The 25,353-nt window shown below is 43.0% G+C and overlaps 1 protein-coding gene across 1 annotated transcript in view; it reads right to left on the minus strand.

Annotated features, from left to right (window-relative positions):
* Positions 1 to 25,353, minus strand: part of cfap74 (cilia and flagella associated protein 74) — a 434,220-nt gene that overhangs the window by 18,456 nt on the left and 390,411 nt on the right. The window contains 2 exon segments of the mRNA XM_034171458.1: positions 3,040 to 3,195; positions 10,377 to 10,537. Of these exon segments, the coding sequence (XP_034027349.1) occupies positions 3,040 to 3,195; positions 10,377 to 10,537 (317 nt within the window).

Raw genomic sequence — 25,353 nt, forward strand, 5'->3', positions numbered from 1 at the left:
TCATATTTATCTAATAGATTACAATTTGTTCATGTAAATGGGGAATTTTCTTCACAGACTAAGGTTAATTATGGAGTTCCACAGGGTTCTGTGCTAGGACCAATTTTATTCACTTTATACATGCTTCCCTTAGGCAGTATTATTAGACGGCATTGCTTAAATTTTCATTGTTACGCAGATGATACCCAGCTTTATCTATCCTTGAAGCCAGAGGACACACACCAATTAGCTAAACTGCAGGATTGTCTTACAGACATAAAGACATGGATGACCTCTAATTTCCTGCTTTTAAACTCAGATAAAACTGAAGTTATTGTACTTGGCCCCACAAATCTTAGAAACATGGTGTCTAACCAGATCCTTACTCTGGATGGCATTACCCTGACCTCTAGTAATACTGTCAGAAATCTTGGAGTCACTTTTGATCAGGATATGTCATTCAAAGTGCATATTAAACAAATATGTAGGACTGCTTTTTTGCATTTACGCAATAGCTCTAAAATTAGAAAGGTCTTGTCTCAGAGTGATGCTGAAAAACTAATTCATGCATTTATTTCCTCTAGGCTGGACTATTGTAATTTATTATTATCAGGTTGTCCTAAAAGTTCCCTGAAAAGCCTTCAGTTAATTCAAAATGCTGCAGCTAGAGTACTAACGGGGACTAGAAGGAGAGAGCATATCTCACCCATATTGGCCTCTCTTCATTGGCTTCCTGTTAATTCTAGAATAGAATTTAAAATTCTTCTTCTTACTTATAAGGTTTTGAATAATCAGGTCCCATCTTATCTTAGGGACCTCATAGTACCATATCACCCCAATAGAGCGCTTCGCTCTCAGACTGCAGGCTTACTTGTAGTTCCTAGGGTTTGTAAGAGTAGAATGGGAGGCAGAGCCTTCAGCTTTCAGGCTCCTCTCCTGTGGAACCAGCTCCCAATTCGGATCAGGGAGACAGACACCCTCTCTACTTTTAAGATTAGGCTTAAAACTTTTCTTTTTACTAAAGCTTATAATTAGGGCTGGATCAGGTGACCCTGAACCATCCCTTAGTTATGCTGCTATAGACTTAGACTGCTGGGGGGTTCCCATAATGCACTGAGTGTTTCTTTCTCTTTTTGCTCTGTATGCACCACTCTGCATTTAATCATTAGTGACTGATCTCTGCTCCCCTCCACAGCATGTCTTTTTCCTGGTTCTCTCCCTCAGCCCCAACCAGTCCCAGCAGAAGACTGCCCCTCCCTGAGCCTGGTTCTGCTGGAGGTTTCTTCCTGTTAAAAGGGAGTCTTTCCTTCCCACTGTCGCCAAGTGCTTGCTCACAGGGGGTCGTTTTGACCATTTACGTAATTATTGTATGGCTTTGCCTTACAATATAAAGCGCCTTGGGGCAACTGTTTGTTGTGATTTGGCGCTATATAAATAAAATTGATTGATTGATTGATTGAAAATGAGCAAATATTTACATAAAAACAAAAAGGTTTATCAATTTGAACATTAAATATCTTGAAGAGGATTTGCAAATCATTGTATTCTGTTTTATTTACATTTCACACAACGTCCCAACTTCATTGGAATTGGGGTTGTAGAAAAACTGCCCCATCCAAATAAACTGTGCAATAAGGGATTAGTCAATCAATCATATTGTATGCATGACAAGAGTTTTATGGAGGCAGCAGATGAGAAAATATTTTGTGGCTTTGCTTACTGACCACGATTCACATTCATCAATAGCTTAAGAAAAAAGACCCCTTTTTAACCTAAATGTTGCTGAATGAATTGAAGATTGCATTATCCACTCACTCCCTCACTCATCTTCAGCTGCTTGCTCCAATTAAGGGTCATGGGGGGTTGACCTGGGTGTGAGGCGGGGTACACCCTGGACAGGAAGCCAGTCTGTCACATACAGACAGACAAACACATTCACACCTGCAGACACACCTACGGACAATTTAAAGTTTCCAGTTCACCTAACCTGCATGTCATTGGATGTGGGAGGAAGCACCCGGAGGGAACCCACACAGACATGGTGAGAACATGCGAGCTCCACACAGAAAGGCCACAGTTGGGAATCAATTGTATTATCCAAAGAACAATAATAATATTTATAGTAAATGTTACACAGGGGCAGATCCAGGATTTTGTAAAGAGGGGGGCGTGGATTTGTGAGCGAGTAAGGTGTGAGTAAGGGGGAAGGAGTGCCCTGCCAGAAATTTTTTAATTTTCAGGTACCATTTCCTGCATTTTGGCACATATTTTACCACAAAATACACCACAGAGAAAAGATCACTTATAAACTGTTTTTTTTTTTTATTAATTTGAACTTGTATTGTACAATCTTGAAAGTGATGCTGTGATGTTATAATGACAAGTAACAACATTTGAAATGTCTGTGGCTAAAAAAGTGAACCTGGTCTGGTATCTAGCTGCGTCACTTGCTGCTGAATAGAGGGTTCAGAAGCAGCATTCAGTAAGTATTTTTTTGGTCCATTTTTTTTTTTACCTTTCATGGATGTTCATAGCGGATCTGCCCCTGGTGTTAAATAGAACAGTCATATCAGAGATGTGACATTTGAGTTTCTGTGCTCTGGCTTTGTCTGATATCACACTTCATGCAGACGTCACCTGAGTCCAACTCGACTGCACCCCAAACCACCTCTGCAAGTGGTGCCAAACACAGCACTCACAATAGTCAAACAAACTGGACTTCAGGGGTCCAACATACTCGGGCGAAATATGAAGTGCTTTGTCTGAGCACATCCTGAATTGCTCTAAGTACCACCACCTCTGTACAGGCTGAACAAGTAGATTTATATATACTGTCATTCTTGTGTAGCTAACATATACACTGACCCTGCAAAACCTTTCAGCACATTAAGTCCATCTTTCAAACACACACACACACACACACACACACACACACACACACTATGTTTATTGCGGTGTGACAAAGAGACAGTCACAACAGTAGAAATACTGCAAACACTGGAAAAAACAAAACAAACAAAAACAAACACACACAAAATCACTGACACACTGTGTACTGACCTTCAGGACCTGAGAGGACGTCTCCTTCACCATCACAAAACTGAAGTCAAGCACACCTCCGGGGTGAGAGGAGGTGACGGTGGGGACGACACCCTCCCCACACAGCGTCATTTCCAGACTCATCTTCTGACAATGCAGCTGCAGATACTCCACATACTGAACCACACACACACACACACACACACACACACACACACACACACACACACACACACACACACACACACACACACACACACACACACACACACACACACACACACACACACACACACACACACACACGTAGGAAGTCATCAAAACACAAAAAAGACAGTTATCACCTCTACCAAAGCACTGCATGTGTGTGCATGTCTGTGTTCCGTTTTGTAAAATGTTTCAGTGTGATTCAGAATAGAAATATTTCAAGTTTGACTCAAAACTTACAGGAACCAGACAATGTTTAAAATATACAATACAATACAGGGTCTGTTAAAGGATCTTATTTTTCCAAACTTAGTGAAAATGTTGGTTCTTGTTCCACCAACACCTTTGAATTGTGATGAACAGCAGAGCAGGAATTTAGCTGCTGATTTTTTTCAGGTGGAGTTATATGAGACGGTTTCATGTAACATCTCACATTTACTTGAAATTTGTTTTTGTGGAAGGTCTATGGATACACAACTGCAAAACCCTGCTCTGCACCCTAATCAGCCACACCTGGTTTTTGTATGATTCCTATAAGCAAGTCAAAAAATAATAACACTTGAAAATTATGTAGTATAACGAAGACACAAGAGTACAGGTTGCACTTAAGTAAAATTCATCACTTATCTCAGTGTGCCCACATCAGATTTGAATTAAGTCTTTTTTAACAGCTGGTATATGGAGTAACTGGGGGTGGTGGCCAAGTGGTTAATGCGCTTGGTTTCAGTTCAGAAGGTTCCGGGTTCAAATCCCACCCCTGCCACATTTCTCCATGTCACATTTCTCCATGTAATGTGGAGTTGCGTCAGGATGGGCATCCGGCGTAAAACCTGTGCCAATTCAACATGCAGAGCCACCTTGGATTTGCTGTGGTGACCCCGAGTGCAAACAAGGGAGCAGCTGAAGGTACTTTTTTCTTAAATTGAGTAACCGTCACATAATGATTATATTCAGGTTCAGCTCTTTGAACCCTTTTGTGAGTTACTCCACAACTACCCTCTGTGACACAGTGCACAATGTGATGGCTTGAAAAGAGTTAATACAGCTGAAACCAGTTAGTAAACATACAGCACTGTCTGCGTAAAAAAAGGATTTCATTCAAATCTGAGGAAGGTGCATGAAACCTTAAGGGCTCCATCACACTTAACATGAATGAACAGGAATGAAGCTGAATCAGCAAAAATTAAGAAAAAAAAAAGAGCCAAACTTTGAGGAGCAGTCAGGAGGGACAGATGTTCATACAGCCATGTACGAATGCCGTTCGACTACTTAGAATGTGGCGGGATTCCACCTCGACTGATTCGTGCACATCCTGTACATATGCTTACGAATGCAGTTCAACTGTCGTTGGATTACAGTACAAGTACTCAGAATGCTGTCAGAATGCATTAAGAATAATAAGAATGCAATCGAATGCCGTTTGGGGGAGGTCCGATCGCCACCCGAAGTCTGGGTGGAAGGCTATGGCGCCAAATCCAGGCCAAAAGTTTTGTAATCTCAAAATAAAAAAAGATTAAAAAAATACATTTTGAAACTGAAAATTCAATGTTTGTTCTTGAATTTTATAATCATTTAAAAAGTATTATTAAATATCCTGCCGAACAGTTCAAGGTCAATGACCATGTCTTGGGCTTCATTAACATCTGTCAAACAGTATGGTAGTGTATGATAAATTTGTCTGACGTAGGCAGTTCTCAAAAACTGAGGAGATGGGCAAAGAAAGCCACCATGACACCCATGACAAGTATGAATCAGCTGTAGGATTCTGTGGCTGTGATTTTAGAAAGCGACCATTATGCGCCTTTTGTCAGTTGACAGTGACAGCTCTGTGGATGGAGTGGATTTCATACCATAAAACAAAACAAATCTAGGCATCAGTCTCTCATGTTTCTTCTGAGAAAGTGTCAATAAAATGCTTCTCCGTGCTCCACCCCCCCCAATGAAGCAGTATACGGTGCATCCAGAAATATTCACAGCACTTCAGTTTTTTCCACATTTATGTTACAGCCATGTTACAAAGTGGATGACATTCTTTTTTCCCATCAAAATTCTACACACAATACCCCATAATGACAATATGAAACAAGTTTTTTTTAATTTATGACAAACGTATTCACAGCCTTTGCCATGAAGCTCAAAATTGAGTTCAGGTGCACCCTGTTTCCACTGATCATCCTTGATATGTTTCTACAGCTTCATTGGAGTCCAGACTGCTCAGGGTTTTTAATGGAAATACATTGCGATCAGAAGGGACATTTTATCCGATGTGAGCAAAAAACCGTTATATACGGTGCTTATTACATGGAAAACAATACAAAAACTTTGGGACTTTTTTGTCCGGTGACTGTGAATATCTGGTTTATACAATGATGGTTTAGGTGAGTTTTGCTGTACATGGGACGGAACAATAAATTTACCTCTCAGAGCTTTGATGATGAAGTCACTTCCATCCCACATTCTATCCCGCTGACTTTATTTTCCCAAATTTTTCTTCTGTTCAGATCTGAAGGGAATCTGTACATCTTGAAGCCCTTGCTGTGTCTATTTGTGCCTCCAAATGCACCGCAACCCATCATTTTCAGCAAATAAATAAATAAAATAGCTGGATTTCCATGCAGACAGATTAACAGCAAACGCTATTTGAACCCAAGATGGCACCATGAGTCACATGACCATTTTTTTTTACTCATCATGTCGCCACTCTCTCAAATAAAAATAAGTGTAAGATATATATTTTCAGTTTAAATATATTTTTGATTCAGCTCTGTAATTATTTTGATCAAATAATTTATTTTCATTTATATTTCTTTTTTCACCTTCAGATCTTTTTTCACTTTCAGATCTTATTTTTTTCAGTTTCAAACTTTTGGCCCGTTCTGGCATGGGAGGGCGTGGCTTCGATTGAGAGGGGCGTGGACTTGTGACAGCAGAGCAATCAGTCGTCACATGATGTTGCTTTCAGGAAACGTAGGTACTTTGATAGATAATGACTCTGCTCCCGTCTCCATCATGGATTACTACGCGGCTGGCGCGTGAAAGAAAATAGAGAGAATGAAAGCTTATTACGAGGCTTTAAACCCTCGAGATAAAGCAGTTTATTGTGATCGATGTGTAGCAGTTGGTTCAGTGGATCCGTATGTTGTACCGGATAGTGAATTTAATGACGATGTAACAAAGTGGCCGGCAGTTTCACAGCATAAACTTAATATGACCAGAACCAAGCAGACCACCCGTAAATCCAAAGCCAAAGCCGGAAGAGTGCTCTGGCTACCGGCGGTGTGAAGAAGCCTCACCGTTACAGGCCTGTCACTAAGGCGCTGAGAGAGATCCACCACTACCAGAAATCCACCGAGCTGCTGATCCGCAAGCTGCCGACCAGGTCAGCCTCGCTGGCCTCCTGCAGAGCAACACAGCGGAGCTCTGAAAGCAGAGGTTGGTCTTGAAGTCCTGAGCGATTTCTCTCACCAGGTGCTGGAAGGGCAGCTTGTGGATCAGCAGCTCGGTGGATTTCTGGTAGCAGCGGAGTGCCACAGTGCCGGGCCTGTAATGGTGAGGCTTCTTCACACCGCCGGTAGCCGGGGCGCTCTTCCGGGTGGCTTTGGATTTGGATTACGGGCGGTCTGCATGGTTCTGGACATATTAAAGCTTCCTTCAGATCTGCTGAGCCAGGTCTCTCTGTGTACCACTTAGAAAGCTCGTAACACACTGCTGCTCCAGGGGACCCTGGATGACATATTTACAATTATTGGATAACATACATGATCCAGAGGGGAGGTAAGGCATTACACAGCAGCCACAGCCCACCCACCCACCCCACCCATCACATGCTCTCTCTCTCTCTCTCCCTCTCTGTCCTGTGTCTCTCAGAATCAGAATCAGAATCAGAAGAAGTTTATTGCCATTGCCAGTGAACAGGATTCAAAGACTAGGAATTTGCTTCGGTACAATGGTGCAACATTAAGAAGAGATAAAATGCTAAGATAAAATATAACATATGTGTCACAATAAGATAAAATATAAGAAAAAAAAGAAATATGAAATATGAAAGGCTGTGTGTAACAGAAAAGATTGAAGGACTTGAAACAGACTGGAACATGCCATGACTCCAGGGAGGTGTTGAAGATCCCCGTGAAGACTGGGGCCAGCTCATCAGCGCAGTGTCTCAGGGTGGCAGGAGAGACACAGTCTGGGCCCGGGGTTTTACGTGGATTCAGCCTTTTGAAATGTCTCCTCACGTCCTCCTCTTGGACCGAGAGGGCAACAGGGGGAGTGGGGAGGCCAGCAGTGAGAGGGGGGAGGTCCACAGTGTTTGAATATCCAGTTGTGTGGGGGGTGGGGAGGTGTGAGTCCTTGTCTTCAGAGCGTGAATAGAAGACGTTCAGGTCATTGGCTAGCTTGAGGTCATCAATAGAACGAGGTGCTTTGGGCTTGTAGTTGGTGATCTCTTTCAACCCCCTCCACACAGAGGCCGAGTCGTTGGCAGAGATCCTTTGCTGCAGACGTGAACTGTACATGGATTTAGCCTTTGCCACCTCCTTGCTAAATCTGTACTTTGCACCTCTATAGCTGTCTCTGTCTCCTTCTCTGAAAGCCACCTCTTTCTGCTGACGGAGCTGCTGGAGATTAGGTGTGTACCAGGGCTTGTCATTGTTATATCTCACCCTGGTACGCTGTGGGATGATGCTGTCTTCACAGAAATGAATATATGACGTCACAGTGTCCTGTAGTCATCTAGACTGTCTGTTGAAGCCTCAAACATATCCCAATCCGTGGTGGCCAAGCACACGCGTAGCTCCTCTACAGCTTCATTGCTCCACACTTTAGATGTCCTCACAACAGGTTTAGAGAGCTTAAGTCTCTGTCTGTACGTGGGGATCAAGTGGACCATCACGTGATCTGAGAGTCCCAAAGCTGCATGGGCCACCGCGCGGTAGGCGCCGCTCACTGTCGTGTAACAATGATCTAACGTGCTCCCTTCTCTGGTCGGGCATTTAACAAACTCTCTCTTTCTCTCTCTCTCTCTGTCCTGTGTGTCTCTCTCTCTCCTCTCCTGTCTCTTTCTCTCTCTCTCTTTCTCTCTCTCTGTCCTGTGTCTCTCTCTCTCTTTCTCTCTCTCTTAGTCTACAGAAAATCAGCTTAGTAGCAGATGCGGGGCACCCTGCTGTCTGGCTGGATAGCGTGCACTGTGCCGCTGGACAGCACATCATAAGGGATATATATTTTGTGGTGGACCAGGCATGTGCCAGATGACAGGGATCCAATCACAGGCTGCAGCCTGGCTGTTGTTCACCCTGTGTTGTGAGATGCATCTGGAGCCGTTCCAAAGGTGACTTTCTATTTTATTTGTACTGCAATGGCTTGGCATTACAGTTGGATTGCCATTCCTCTTAAAGGGTCCGATGGTGTACATGTCATAATATGTGTTTTGCTGCTGTGACACACCATTCAGCTGCGCTGTGTTGCACCGCGCTGTGGTGCACTGAGCCTCTGAAACACATTGACTCACTGTGGGGCACATCTGCTCGTGGTGTTACAGCAAAGACGATCATATTATTTCATGTACATTATCAAACCCATGGGGGGGTGGGGTGGGGTGACAATGTATCTGAAATATAAGGTTGGAGATTATGGATATAACACCCCGGTCAGATGTGCGCACTGCTCCGTAGCTCTGAGACACTTTGACTCGCAGTGACACACTGTGCTTTCGGTTTGACTGCGCAACGTTCAAGTGTAGTTCACAAGGTGAAATGCATGCCACAGACATTGCACATCATATTTCCTTTGCACACACTGAACGGGATCCAGTGGAGGTGCACGTATGGCTCATCCGTGGACAATCAGGAAATGCTGACAGGATTTGACATGCCTGACCATGGCAAATTTCTCTCGAGCATGACCAGACTGTTCTGAATGCTTTTTTGATGACGTGAGAAAATTTAGAACGCAGTCAGACTGCAATCAGATGGCACTTCGACTGCCGTTTGATGTATTTCCACTTCGACTGCGCCACAATTGTTTTGAACATGGACAAACATTTGGGGCGGCCACACGTCTGTTTAAACTGTGCTCAGAATCCTATCTGACAGCTACGAATACACCTCAACACTTTCCGATTGTGGTTCGAAATTTCAATCAGAGGGGATTCGGGTTCATTCGGCCTCTAGGGAGGTGATTAGTGATTAAGCATTTCATTTATTATTGGTTTAAAAAGCTGTGTTATTGACAATGGATGCTGAAATTCTGATTCATGCTTTTGTTTGTTCCAGTCAATCCAGAATACTGCTGCTCCATTTTGGACTAAAACTAGAAATTGTCATCACATCACAGCTGTTCTGGCTTCTTGTGAATGTAACAGCAAATTTAAAAATGTTGTTGCTAATTCATAAGGCTCTCAGTGGTGGTGCAACCACCTATCTCACAGAACCTGTTAACCCCATACTGATTTTCTGTTGCTAATAACTAGTGTACGCGCTCTATCACTGCTGGGATAGGCTCCAGCCCCCCGTGACCCTTAATTGGACTACACGGTTGAAGAAGAGTGTGTGTGTGTGTATGCATACTAACTAGTGTATATTTGATTTATCTCATGTTATTTACATTTGCTTGTTTAAATGTTTTTATTTGTGTGATCTTTGATTAGTTCTGATGTTTATATTTTTTCATCCTTTGTACTGTGAAAAGCAAGTTCAAGCACACTAACAAAAAGTGCTATATAAATTAATAATAATAATAATAACACAACAACAACAACTAGGACTGCAAGCAGTCATATACGGGCCCTCGTTCCGCGCGGCCACCTACCTTGTGACCAGATGTGGGCATGTTCGTACAGGGGCAACCACTCATCCCACAGTTCAAATTTCAAGCAAATCACACAATGCATGAAGGAGTTATGACATGTTGATGGTTCATCCACTAGGGGGCGCTCAGAGCACAAACAGAGGGGGCAGGTGTGTTCAGGGGCCAACTGTCATCACACGTAAATTTTCAAGTCAATCAGGCAAAGCATGAAGGAGTTATCATGACTTGATGTTCAATGGCGAAGGGCCAAAATGGCGGTGCCATAATAATAATAATAATAATAATAAATTATTAGCACTCATTTCTAACATCCTTCACACACTCTCAGCCAATGCAAAATCACATACCTTTTTTCCCAAAGTTGGAGTAAAGACAAATCGCAGAGTGTGTTGCTCTCCGGGTCTCACACATCTGAGAGCACTGAGCAGAGAAAATGGGCCATCGATGTCCAGCAACGATGACCTCAGCTTTGAAAAGGTCAAAGAAAAGAGGCGGGGAACAGTCATTGCTGTTATGATTATTATTATTATGAGTAGTAATAATAATATCATCAGTCATAATGATGAAACATAAATACATTTATTCAGCGTTTTGCTTACAGTCAGGTGTATACATTTTTGGGCAGTGGCAATATTTAAATTTAGCCTCTGTGCTTGTAGAATAGATTTTCAGCTTTAATTCAAATTAACAAAAGTATCACAGTCAACATTTAGAAATTACAGCCATTTTTTTAGACACAGTCCCTCCATTTTCATAGCCCATTAATAATTGGACAAAATGGTTATTGTTTATTCAAATCATCACTTTTACAGTCAGCTTTCTTTAGGGGAGTCAGGGGATGGATATGTGAACAGTTCAAGGTCAATGACCATGTCTTGGGCTTCATTAACATGTCAAACAGTATGGTAATGTATGATAAATTTGTCTGACGTAGGCAGTTCTCAAAAACTGAGGAGATGGGCAAAGAAAGCCACCATGACACCCATGACAAGTATGAATCAGCTGTAGGATTCTGTGACTGTGATTTTAGAAAGCGACCATTATGCGCCTTTTGTCAGTTGACAGTGACAGCTCTGTGGATGGAGTGGATTTCATACCATAAAACAAAACAAATCTAGGCATCAGTCTCTCATGTTTCTTCTGAGAAAGTGTCAATAAAATCCTTCTCCGTGCTCCACCCCCCCTACTGAAGCAGTATACGGTGCATCCAGAATATTCACAGCACTTCAGTTTTTCCACATTTCATGTTACAGCCATGTTTCAAAGTGGATGACATTCTTTTTTCCCGTCAAAATTCTACACACAATACCCCATAAGGACAAAGTAAAACAAGTTTCTTTTTTAAATTTACGACAAACGTATTCACAGCCTTTGCCATGAAGCTCAAAATTGAGTTCAGGTGCACCCTGTTTCCACTGATCATCCTTGATATGTTTCTACAGCTTTATTGGAGTCCAGACTGCTCAGGGTTTTTAATGGAAATACATTGCGATCGGATGGGACATTTTATCCGATGTGAGCAAAAATCCATTATATACGGTGCGTATTACATGGAAAACCATACAAAAACTTTGGGACTTTTTTGTCTGGTGACTGTGATATCTGGTTTATACAATGATGGTTTAGGTGAGTTTACATGGGACTGAACAATAAAATAAATTTACCTCTCAAAGCTTTGATGATGAAGTCACTTCCATCCCACATTCCATCCCGCTGACTTTATTTCCCAAATTTTTCTTTTGTTCGGATCGAAGGTAATCTGTACATCTTGAAGCCCTTGCTGTCTATCTGTGCCTCCAAATGCACCGCAACCCATCATTTTCAGCGAATAAATAAATAAAATAGCTGGATTTCCATGCAGACAGATTAACAGCGAATGCTATTTTGAACCCAAGATGGCACCACGAGTCACGTGACCATTTTTTTTTACTCATCATGTCGTCACTCTCTCAATTAAGGCACACTAGCCCAGCCTGCCATCCCTGCCAGCGACCCTCAACTGGAATAACGCATTCAGAAAATGCAGTTATGGAGATGGTGCTTAAAGCGTAGGTTGAAGGTTTAAAGACCTTAGAGTTTGGGCTGCAATTCCCATTTAAGCAACAATAACAGGGAATTTATAACTCTTCTCAACCTCTTTCTCTTATTACATTATTTCCTTGGAAGCTGGAAAAAGAGGAAGAAGAATGGCTGCAGTGGGCTTTTGTCTCTACAGTGACATCACAGTAAAGTCACAATTTTCTCTAGAATTTTAGAGACAAAAGGTAACATGGAGATTGACCTGAAATTCGCTAAAATGGTGCTTTCAAGGCCAGACTTCCTCAGCAGAGGTTGTATTACTGCGTGTTTGAAGCTTATGGGGACAACACCAGAGGACAGGCTGCTATTGATATAGTCAAGCTGACTGTCCTAAGGTAGTAAAACGTTTTTAAAGAAGTGGGAAGAGACCACATCACGAGGAGAATCTGATGGTTTTATAGGGCCACCACAGGCTCAAAACCAGGGTCAAAGGTGGGTGAAGAAATGAGACCTCTTGCAGAAGCAACCTTCTCAATGAAAACATGCAGAAAACTTTCTGTGATGATGCTTGACAGACACTCTCTTTTGGATTCTTTAGCAATGTTTTGATAAGAGCACCAGTGGTCCTTTAAAATTTTAAAAGAAACCTGCAGATTGTCCTTCTTCCACTTGTGTTTGCCTCTGCGACATTCCCGTCTGGCTGTTCGGGTTCTGTCATGAACCCAGGGTTCAGGCCGAGCCTGCCTGGGTTTTAGAAGAGCTACAGAGTCCATTATAGAAAGGCAGGAGGAGTTAAACCAGGAGCAGAACTCCTCCGTATCAACACGGGCTGAATCGGGGTGCACACAGACAGCAGAGAAATTTCTGGCAATGAGGGCGTTAAAAGCCCGACAGAGCCTGACAGGTGCGCAATATTTAGCTGCTACACAGGAAAAATCAGCACTAAATAAAACTGGTGCATGATGAAAAAGCACACAGTCACTGATCTCTACATTTGACACAGTCAGACCATGAATAAAAACAAAGTCTAGTGTGTGTCCGTGCTTGTGTGTGGAGCAGGACACACACTGCTTCAAATTAAAAGAGTCAACGATGTTTAAAAAGTCCTTCACCATGGGCTTATCAGGACAGCAGAGATGGAGGTTAAAATCACAGACAAGCAGGACACGATCATAGTTGGACATCACTCCTGCAAAGAAGTTTGAAAACTCACTTGTGAACTCCTTCTTACATTATGAGGGCCGGTAGATGACGGCACAGAGCACCGGGTCCGAGCGACCAGCCCCGAAACAGCTCAAAACTGGAGAAGGATGCAGGACACTGTTTACAGTTAAAAGTTTCTTTAAAAACAATCGCCGTTCCTCCACCTTGACCCATCGCCCATGGAGACTCAAGATAAAGTGAAGCTAAAGCACAAATGTGGACGTTAGTAATGTTAGTATGGACTCCGATGGCCTGTGTGAGCGCGGTCTTACCTGTCCAGCAGATATCTCGCAAACGCTTCATTAATTTAATTTAATTAGCTTATAATGCGCCAAATCACAGCAAAAGCCGTCTCAAGGCGCCTTACATAAAACAAGTCAACATAAAATTGAATAAATAATTAGAAATGAATAAAAAAAAATGAGACGTACATTCAGATTTTATCTTGAGTTCTTCCTGTTGGGATTTTTGTTTATCTGTGTTTACTTGCTGTGTCCTTCTCTTTCTGTCTGCTTCATTTTCACGTCTTTTGTGTATTCGGATCTATGCCACAAGTACACATTCTTGGCCGCTGATCACGAATGTGATGATTCAGGGCAGAGGCGTCAGGTGTCCTCAGGAACTGCTGAAACCTGTTACCACACGTTACGATTAACGGCACGTGTTGCTGGATAACACTATGTAACAAATTTTTATGTAACAAATTTTTATTTTTGTTTTGTTCCTGGGTACACAGTGTGTTTTCCTAACCTGTTATGCCTTAAATAAACAGAAAATACGAGGTCTGTTAGAAAAGAATCTGACCTTTTTATTTTTCCAAAAACTATTGTTGTGTGTGGGCCGCCAGAAGAGGAGGTACTGCTGGCCCACCATCAGAGGGCGCCCTGCCTGAAGTGTGGGCTTCAGGCACGAGAGGGCGCTGCCGCCATGGACACAGCCGGGGGTGACAGCTGTCACTCATTACCTCTTGACAGCTGTCACCCATCTACTCAACGTCCTCTCACTCCATAAAGACCAGATGTCATCTCCACCTCGTTGCCGAGATATCATACTTCATTGGAGGTAATATCCTCAGCCATTTGTTTTACAATATATCTGTATATTGTGAGTGTTTGCAGGAGTACCGGTACCTCTGTCAGTGGAGCTGAGTGAGTGCAGGACGGCACTCTTTTTCCCTGAGGAATCACTGCGGTACTCTGCTACATATTGAGTGAGAGGTGGAGGTGGCATTCCCACCGCTGTTGTTACTGGGTGTACACACACCCACACTTGACTGTCTTTGTTCTCGCCAGCAGTACCAGATCCGACAGTCGGGGACGGTGATCACCTGGGAATTCGGGACTTGGCGGCTCCAGTATTCACCAGGTTCTGTGGCGGCGGAAATCGTGTGGTTCCGGCTCTTCTTGGGACAGACGTCTTCTATCCTTGAGCCTGCCCACACGTCACCTTTGTGAATTGACTGTAATTATATTCTGAGATTGTCTGTATGTTCGTTGTGCACATTTCACAACATTAAATTGTTACCTTTTGGCTCATCTATTGGCCGTTCATTTGCGCCCCCTGTTGTGGGTCCGTGTCACTACACTTTCACAACAACTATATGGATTTGAATCGTGTGCTTGCATCAGCCAAGCTTGAACCTTCATGCACATGCGTGAGTTTTTTCACACCTGTCGGTTGCGTCATTCGCCTGTGAGCACGCCTTGTGGAGGAGTGGGCCAGCCTCCTCGGCGGATTTTCATTGTCAGGAAATTGGCTGAGCGACTGCCGCTTTACTGCATCAAAATTTTTTCAGAAACTGTGAGAGACAACCAGGTGGAAACCATTTGGAAAATTCAGATGGCTTTCGGTGAAGATCTTATGGGGATCACATAGATTAAGGAGCATTACAACCGGATTAAAGATGGCCCACAGCAGCTGAGGGCGCGCCACGCTGAGGGCGCGCCGCGCTCCGAGCGGCGATCGACAGGCTGAAACAACCAGATCATTTCCAAACTGAATGCTGTGTTGATCCGGGACGTCATCTGACTACTACAGAAATGGCAGAAGAGGAGGACATAGCACTTTTTCGGCACATTCCACTGTTAGAGTTTTTGTCATGGAAAGACATGCGGAGGAATTCACGCGTCGGGACGGAGCCGCATGGCGCAGAACAAAAAGCAATGCCGTGATGAAGCCTCACAGGACATGTTGTGGCATGTCCAGCTCGTCCACAATTTCTTGGATAGTCACATGACTGAAAAGCCACCGAAAGCCGTCTGAATCTTCCAAATGGTGCAAGAGCTGGGCATGTCAGGGCATGTCCTGTGAGACCAACATGGAGGTGCTTTTGTCCCACGCCATTAGCGGCTCCGTGGGGAATTCCTCCGCTCCTCTTTCCATGACAAAAACTGTAACAGTGGAATGTGCCGAAAAGTGGTATGTCCACCTCTTCTGCCATTTCTGTAGTAGTCAGACGACGTCCCGGATCAACACAGCGTTCAGTTTGGAAACTGCTAGAACTGTCCAGAATTTTCTAGAAATTTCTAGAACGTTAAAAAAAATCACATCAAAGTGTGTGCTGAATGTAGTCATTTTTCCATAGACTTTAGACATAAGCAGTTGAAATATAACACTTCAGGGCCAGGAACAAAAATTATGCTACATAGTGTAATTATGAGGAACCATTACGCACGGTCAAGAATAATGTTCCGCGTTGTTGCGCGCTATTGCGCATAACAGCGCATCGGTAAGTTCTGTCACGTTGTGAACGAGGTGAATTGTCTCCACAAACACACCCATATTCATCCAACCGAATTCAGATCGCTCCAGTTTTTCAGAAGAACTTTGTGACTGCATGCGTAGTTGGGCTCTGTGCCATGGAGTAGCACAGAGAGGAGGAGGACGACAGAGCCAGATGTGTGGCTTCATGCGGCTCTCGTCTGGCGCATTTTCCCAACATCAGGCACATGCAGCAGGTGGAACACCTGCAGGAGTGTGCTGAAGAGCACTGAAATTAGTCTTTTAGTCGACTTGGTGTCAGCAATCAAACTGATTGCGGTGCAGCAGGGTATAATTGTGCGCGCGCTTCTTCCTCCGCCGGACTGGAGGAGGTGCAGAGATGTCTGGCTACACGTGAGGCTCCTCTTGCTCCTCTGGTTGCTCAGACTCGTTCTCCCCGCTCATCAGTTACAACAGCAGGCAGACACCTGCAGGAGCGTCCTGAGGAGCTTCAGCAGGAACTGTGGAATGCGATTTGGAGCCGAGTTTAATTGTGCGCACGTGACAGAAAACTGATTCGTCGTGGCACGCAGTGAAATGTGACGCCACGTTACAAGTCGTGTCAAAACTTGACAGTTTCTGGGTCACTTTGTAATAACGCGTGACAGCTTGGGCTCCAAGAACCATCACAGGAACCACTACGAACGTTGTCACGTTCTGTTAAGGATCAATACTCATCAAGACGGATCAATACGCTCAGTTGCGACCTCCACGACATGAGACGAAATGAGGGTGGTGTGTGACATTCGTGGAAGATTTTTTGACAGGCAAAAACATGCTCCACGAATATCACGCACCAACACGCACTATTAAGAAACCTATTCAGATGCGTTAAGTCACATTAAGAATGTCAGGAATGTGTCACGAAGGACAGAAAAATGACATTCGTAACGCGTCTTGGTTATGTGTAAACGCACCTTTAACGATTCTATACATAATATTTAAATATTATTCACACACGTTACATACAGTGAGTGAAATAAGTATTTGATCCACTGTTTTTTGCAAGTTTTCCCACCTACAAAGAATGAAGAGGTCTGTAATTTTTATTGTAGGTACACTTCAACTGTGAGAGACAGAATGTTGTGGGCTGGGGTGTTTGGCTGGCTTGGTTTTTGTTTTCTGTTTCTCCCACCAGGTGGTATGCATTCAGGACTGAGTGGTTGAGTATTAGGACCTCACCCTGAACACCTGAGGCTTGTTATCACGTGCAGGTCATCAGGACTCACAGCTGTGTATTTTGTCTTAATCAGAGATTTCTGCATTTAAACCTTGAATGCACAGTGTGTGATTGCCAGAGACTCGACCTTGTGAGCAGACGTGTGAGATCGACATCAGGAGAACAATCTCACCATCACGGACGCAGAGACCGTTCCAGGTTTGACGCCACAGTCTGTGAAGGAGGATTGGGTGAGGTCTCACGCTCTTCAGCACACTTCCTGTTTTGGTGACTTTTATGAAGTAATGACAGTGGATTTGGTGTCCCTCACACCTTGTGTTAGTGAGCTGTCACATTATGCTAATTGTCTAATCAGCTTCTGCTGCAGTGGAGATTTGAACTGAGTTGTTCCGTGCCTGCAGGGTGAGAAGCTGATGTATAGCTTTAAGCCAGGAAGTGTTTGCTGATTGCGTGCACCTTTGAGTTGTGTCTCTCTGTGTGGAGTTGGACTCACCTCATGTTTCCTTTCTTCACAGACTCGGTTTGTCGCGGCCACCTGGGGGGTGTCGGCGGGGTCCCTGGGTCCGAACTACTGTGGCTCCGGACCGTTTGCGCTGTTAAGAGCGCGCCGCGTTTCCACTTCACCAGACCGCAGAATGTTTAGTTGTTTAGCACTTCTCACTGTTATGTTTATTAAATTCTGTTATCCTTTGAACCGTGCTCTGCTTATTTTATGCTGGGTCCTTCAAACGCTGGGTCGGTGCTCCGCGCGTCGGCTCTTTCATTAAAAAAATCTCCTTTAACAGTGGAATATCCGGATAAAATGCTGAAACCGACTTCTTCTGAAACTTATCTGTTCTCTCACAACGTCCTGGATCAATAGAGCCTGAAATGTGGAGGTTTTCAGCTTGAACAGGCTGACGACGGCACCTGAGAGCGCTGCGCGACGTCTCGCACTGTGGGAAGTCCTTAAAGCGACAGAATCACCTCAAAATCTCTCATCAGCCGTTAAAATTTTCACTGAAAACCAGCTTAATTTTTCGAACCGTGTCCACTTCGATGTGTCTCACAGGTTTAGAAAAAATTTTGATCAAACAACGCGCCAGTCTCTCAGCAACTTCTCAGACAAAGGAATTCCGACGAGGGGCTGGACGACTCCTCCCACAAGGAGTGCTCACAGGCGAATGACGTCACCGACAGGCGTGGAAAAACTCACGCATACGCACGAGGGTTCAAGCATGTCTGACGTAAAAACATATGAATGAAATCCATATAGTTTTTGAAAAAAATAAAAAGGACCGTTACTTTATTGACAGCCCTCGTAGTTTTTAGGTCTTTTAGAATTTACATGGCATTTGTTTACCATGTGTGTCTGTTAAATTATTTGTTCACGTCTTGTGGTATAGTTTTTAATGTCAACAGTGCACTTGAGCTTCTTGCACCTTTTTTTCCCAATGTGGTTTCTGTAACTGCAAATGGCCAATAAAATGAACTGAACTGAACTGAAAGCGAATCAACCATGAGCATAGCTTTTATCAAAGTGCACTACCACCCTCTAGTGCAGGAGTGGGCAATTATTTTTTTGCAAAGGGCTAAATTAGAAATGGAAAACACTGTGGAGTGCCAAAAGGGTAAACTCAAGTCTGCACAGTAATAACTTCATTCCTATATACAACCCCAATTCCAATGAAGTTGGGACATAAAATGTAAATAAAAACAGAATACAATGATTTTCAAATCCTCTTCAACCTATATTCAATTGAATACACCACAAAGACAAGATATTTAATGTTCAAACTGATAGACTTTATTGTTTTTGTGCACATATTTGCTTATTTTGAAATGGATGCCTGCAACATTTCAAAAAAGCTGGGACAGTGGCAACAAAAGACTTGGAAAGTTGATGAATGCTCAAAGAACACCTGTTTGGAACATTCCACAGGTGAACAGGTGAGTGTCATGATTGGGTATAAAAGGAGCATCCCCAAAAGGCTCAGCCATTCACAAGCAAAGATGGGGTGAGGATCACCACTTTGTGGACAACTGCATGAAAAAATAGTCCTCAGTTTAAGAACAATGTTTCTCAACTTTCAATTGCAAGGAATTTAGGGATTCCATCATCTACAGTCCATAATAGAATAAGATTCAGAGAATCTGGAGAACTTTCGACACATAAGCGGCAAGGCCGAAAACCAACACTGAATGCCCATGGCCTTCGATCCCTCAGGCGGCACTCCATTAAAAGCTGACATCATTGTGTAAAGGATCTTACCGCGTGGGCTCAGGAACACTTCAGAAAACCATTGTCAGTTAACACAGTTTGTCGCTACATCTACAATTGCAAGTTAAAACTCTACCATGCAAAGCGAAAGCCATACATCAACAACATCCAGAAATGCAGCTGCCTTCTCTGGGCCCGAGCTCATTTGAAATGGACAGATGCAAAGTGAAAAAGTGTGCTGTGGTCTGATGAGCCCACATTTCAAATTGTTTTTGGAAATATGGACATTGTGTCCTCCAGACAAAAGAGCATAAAGACCATCCAGATTGTTACCAGCGCAAAGTTCAAAAGCCAGTAAGTGTGATGGTATGGGGTGTGTTAGTGCTCATGGCATGGACAACTTATCTGTGATGGTACCATCAAAGCTGAAAGGTACATCCAGGTTTTGGAGCAACACATGCTGCCATCCAAGCAACGTCTTTTTCAGGGCCGTCCCTGCTTATTTCAGCAAGACAATGCCAAGCCACATAGCTCGAACCTGAATAAAAAAAAAAAAACCTCTTTTACTAATAAAAATTAGAATAGAATGGAAACTCTGTTTGATTCTTCTCCTCTCCACGTCCATCCTCCTTCCTTTTTCTGAAATATTTCAGCAAGTTCATCTACAGGAGTGTGAGAGGTAAAAAAAAAAAAAAAAAGCTTAAAATGGCTGGTGTTCAAGATGGTCCTGGTTAGGGGGTCTGGGGAGCACAGCTCCCAGAGGCTGAAAGTTTTTAGCCATGTCAATGCTCCCCAGAACCTTTTTCTGCAGTGAATTTGCAAGGAGTGATAGGGAGGCAGCTGTTTATCCAACTCTTTACACGTTGGACAAAATCTGTCTTCATATGATACCAACTTCTGTGTGATTCTTCTTTCCAAAACTGGAAAGGAGGACTCAAGCCTCAAGCCAGGAGTAAGACTCAAGTCTCACACCACTGAAATTATATTGTTTTTAAATAAAAACCTTTGAAACCCCCAAATCCCCTTCATTTTGTATTTCACAATTTATATCTCTGTTACATACAATATTTTATGATGGCACAATCACATTATAACACAAATATATTATTAATGTATTTACATGAAAATATAGTCAAAATTTCAAGATGCACATAGATCTGTTATTATTTAACATACAGAACAGTGCTTCTTTAATTGTTCAATACAAGTGCTATGTTAAAGACTGGCAAGCAGCTGTTGCCATATCAAATGCTTCAAACACTGAACCATTTCAACACAGTTGCTTCATACTGATTCAGTGGTTGAAGGTGCTTCAATTTCTCCATCACTAATAATTATCAATAAAATACTTCAGCGACCACACGTTTTCAGCGCATGTGCACAGATAGACTTACAATCATGAATACTTGGTAACCAGGATATTAAATAAAGTACGACATGTCCTTTAAATTATGTGGAAACTAAAATGATAACTATTGCGTTGCTTTTCTGTTAACTAAATGTTCTGTTTTAACTAAATGTTCTGTTTGACCGCTTGGAACCTTTCTGCTAACTAAATGTGAAGACATGCTCAGTGTGAAAGGCATCTGATAAGACATTCCTTCAGCCTTGCTGCAGCACATCTGATAAAACCATCCCTTGAGCCTGCCTTATCACACAAATGACCTCTGAGTGACAGTGCAAAACTCTGATCAATCACAATGCAAGAAAAGGCACTGTCTTAAATAGACAAGTGTCACAGTGGGACATTGTACACAACCTCTAAGTGTCCCCTGATCTGCGCAATGATGAAAAAGACATTCTCTCAGATGAAAGGAACTCTTTGATCATCACAGCCCTGTCTTTCTTGTAGACAGCTGGACAATCATTCAGCCTTCGGTTGGAACTTTGTTTTAACAACCTGTTTAATTAACTATGTGTTTATGTTTGAACAGATGCATTGTTTACACACTGTATGCGTAACTGCTCCCTGCCCTGACATGTGGATAAAAGCAGAGCTCAGAAAGCCACACTTTACACTGTTCCAATCTGAACACCCTGGTTGGCACAGCGTCCAAAGCTTCATATTAAAAAGCCTGTTTTTTTGACAAATGGTAAATGTCTCGACTCTTTCTTTCCACAGACAGCCCAAAAATCCTTTGGCCTTCACACTTGGTGTCAGAAGCGAGGTGCTCTCTGGACCATCGGACCAGATCGGATGAATGGCCAAACATATCAGTGATCTGCCTCATACCCAGCTTAGCTTTAATGGACTGAGAAGGGTCAACCGGTTTGATCATCAGTGCAGCATTTCCATGAATCGTGGGTGAGAAAGGCTGTCAGTTTTGTTGTGGAAATAAAAATTGTCTACATGCATTGTAGGTTAAAATCAAATTTATTTTAACTGAGTTTGGGCCCTGGTAGGAGAAGTTTATTATCTGAGTTTGTAGGAATTAACAATACAATGTGTTATTTCTGTGTGTAGGAGAATTTTTAATTCTGAGTTTCTGTAAGAGCAAAGAAACTTCTTTGACTCTGAGTTTGGTAGGAAAAACTAACTGCGGTGCTGTGTTCTTTCTGAGATTGTAGGAAATGGAAAATGTTTCATTTTTGAGTTGGAAAAAAAGAAAAAGAAAAACATATTTCTGAGTAAAACGCGAAACAAATAAGGAAAATAAAAAGAAAAAATGTAGCTTAAGCAGAAATCAGTTAGACATAAAAAAGGGGAAAATGATATCAAAAAAGAGGGTAAGTGTTATGGTCTGGACGCAGATTGAGGAGCGGTCCAGCATCTGACTGAACCCAGCGCTAAATAACCAGAAGCAGTTCCAAAAGAAACAGATTTATTTTTCTTCCCACTGTGCAATACAAAATAAATAAGTCTGGTGGGGTGAAGAGGTGGCGCGCTCTCCCAGCGCCTCAACGGATCGGAGCCCGAACGTTCTGGACTCAGGAGCTCCGCCGACACCCCCCCAGGTGGCTTTTCCCAAGACTGTACTCTGTGAATGAGGAACAGAGGTAAGGTTATTCAGTACTTTTAGCAAGAAAAACTATTTAGAGGCACACTTATCAGCAACACGTTCAGGTCTGATTTCAGACTTAATTCAGAAGAACAGCTGCTCACAGCTTGTGGAGGATTATCAATCCGCACGCCACAGCCACAAGGATCAAACGAGACAATTTTCTTCAATACTTAAATTTAGCTGCGCAAAAACGCCACATTATATTCACAGATAAGCTTTTAAGGGATAATCACCTCTGACGTGTGCTGACAGCGCTTGCCTGTCACCCTCGTCCTCCTTCACAGACGCAGTGTCAGATTCTGGAGCGGCCCTCAGCGTCCTCAAACGGTCGTCACACGGTCGTATTCTCCGGCAATTAAGCCCAGATCACTGCTGGCTTAAATGCAGTTCTTCATCTCTTCATTGGTACCAGCTGAGAGTCCTCAGAACTGCACGTGAATATCACAGGTGTCGTAGATCGTCCTGATTAGAGAATCGCACGTGAGTGCAACAGGTGCAGCAGATCACCGTGACAGAGGTGAGAGACTCTTCTGCAGCACATTCTCCCCAGAGATCAGCCCCAAACCACCTGGGAAGGAAAACAAACACAAAAACCACAAAACAGTGTCCAGCCAAGCCCCCCAACACACAACAGTAAGTACAGTGGATATGACAGATAGAAGATTGATATGCAGCATATAATGTATGATCGACTGAATGTTATTTAAGAAATAAAAAGAAAGGCTTCAGATGAGAAAGAAGAAACACACACACACACACAAACACCCGTGGGACAAAATCACCTACTGATCTTTGTTTTTTTCTCTCTCAGCCCCACTCCCCCACCTGAGCCTTGCTGTGCCAAAGGTCAAAGTCCGCAGGGAAGACTGGTGTTCTGTTTATCGCTGACCCCAGCCACTCCAACAGCCGCAGCTGCCACTATCCTCTCTTCCACTCTCAGACCTAAAAAGCTGACTGGTTTCTGTCATGCCTGGAGACAGACAGGTGAAGAATTAACCAGCCTCCAGAAAAGTCTCATTTGAAAATTCAAGCCAGCAGCACAAAGACTGAGACTACAGACCATCGCCTGGCATGACCAAGGCAACTATGAAATCCAAGTGCAGCACCTCTGTGATGAATTTGAAGCTAAATGTCCAGCTGCTGTGGACATAGCAGCAATCCAAGCCTGCAAGCAAAACCTGATGAAACTGTGGATAAGGGAGAGATGATGGAGCTTACAATGCAGACAAAGAAACACCATTTGAAGCTGTTCTAAAGTCCTACCTGGTCCCTGATCTGAGACCTGAAGTCCGCCAGGGGGTGAAACGAGAGGTGAGGGAAGCCACCAAGAGGAGATACAGTGATCACCAGGCAATGATCAATGCTCTTGAAACGTCAGTGGCTGCACTCGCCATGATGTCCCACGAAAGAGGGTGTCATTGTGCCTGACAGAACTTTGATCAGAGGTCGACAACCAGCCCAGACCCAGAGACACTGAAGATCCAGATGGCTGCTTTGTTTGAGGGGCGTGTAGCCACTGGTCGTCTCAGTGCCCACAATGCCGTCCAGAGCACAACATGGATATGGAGGTTTCTCACATGAGTGAGGCAGACGCGGTGCAGGACAGGGTCCAGCCCAACAGAGCCAGGACACTTTAGTGGACTGACCATGACAGATGGCCGGCTCAGCAAACGGTGAATCAGACAAAAACACTACATTTACACCCGCTGTGGAACATGACACAGACACAACTTTTGAAGACAAAGTAAATGATTATTTGCATAAATATCAATTAAAATCCTCCGGAGGCGAATTGAGTTTTAATAAGATTGCAGACTTAGGAAAAATTTTCTAATCCATATTATGTTTTTGAAACCTCAGCCTTTCGAAATTTTGCTTACAGCTGTAATAACTGTGAATGGGAGAAAAATTAAATTAAATCTTTAATACAGAACTTTGATTTTGAAGGACTCGAACCCAGTCTGTGAGTGGTTATCTTGCATGATTGTTTGTGTACACTGGTCTGTGTTGCCACCTACTGGTGAAGTGCTGTAACCGATGTTTTACTTTAGTTTACTTTAATTGCTAATTTTTTTGTTAAATTGTTAATTGATGTTTACTCAGAAAGCCACACTTTATATTGTTCCAATCATAACACCCTGGTTGACACAGTGTCCGAAGCTTCTTATTAAAAAGACAAGTTTTTTTTTGACAAACGGTCAATATTTGACTCTTTCTTTCACAGACAGCCTGAAAATCCTTCAGCCTCCATAATTACCTAGTCTGCAACTAGTTGAAGTCTGTAGACTACTGTGTCAAGACACTGATTAGGCTACGTCTGTAGTGACAACCCAATGTTATTAGACAATAGATTATTCGGTTTGTTAGGCTTTTTATTGGCTTACCTTTGTCATCCAAAAAGTGTCCAACTCAAAAACAAGCTTCAAAGCTTTGCTCGAACTCTGAACGCTTCATGTGCAGCTGAGGTATCAGCTGCAAGGTTTTCAGCAAATCAACGGTCAGAGAATACTGCAGTCAGAACATTGTCAGCAGATGTTAACAGCTGTTTTGTGTGTGCACCTTAAACTCCTCTCCTTTTGTTAAGAAGCAATGCACTGTGGTCTGGTCTAGTCTAATCTAGTCATCAACAGAAAATGAATGGGAGAAATTTTTATTTTGGAGTGACATTTTTGGTTGTGTGCGAGAGCATGAGATTGATGCTGGGCCATATATCATACTTAGTTATCATGTTACAGGGTAACATATGTCACATGTCATAGAATCCAATGGACATTGACCTTGTTTGACTTTTACTTTGGAGACCAAGCATTCAACATAGTCAAAACTATTCCATTTATTAATCCTATTAGCTCAGCCAATAATTTGCATCATTTTTTACCAAAATTGGAGCAACTTTAACTTTTGACCCCTGTACAAACTGAAACTGACCTTTATCATACCTTTATCATATCATGCTGTTT

This window comes from Thalassophryne amazonica, chromosome 6 (assembly GCF_902500255.1).
Source record: "Thalassophryne amazonica chromosome 6, fThaAma1.1, whole genome shotgun sequence".
NCBI classification, from domain to species: Eukaryota; Metazoa; Chordata; class Actinopteri; order Batrachoidiformes; family Batrachoididae; genus Thalassophryne; species Thalassophryne amazonica.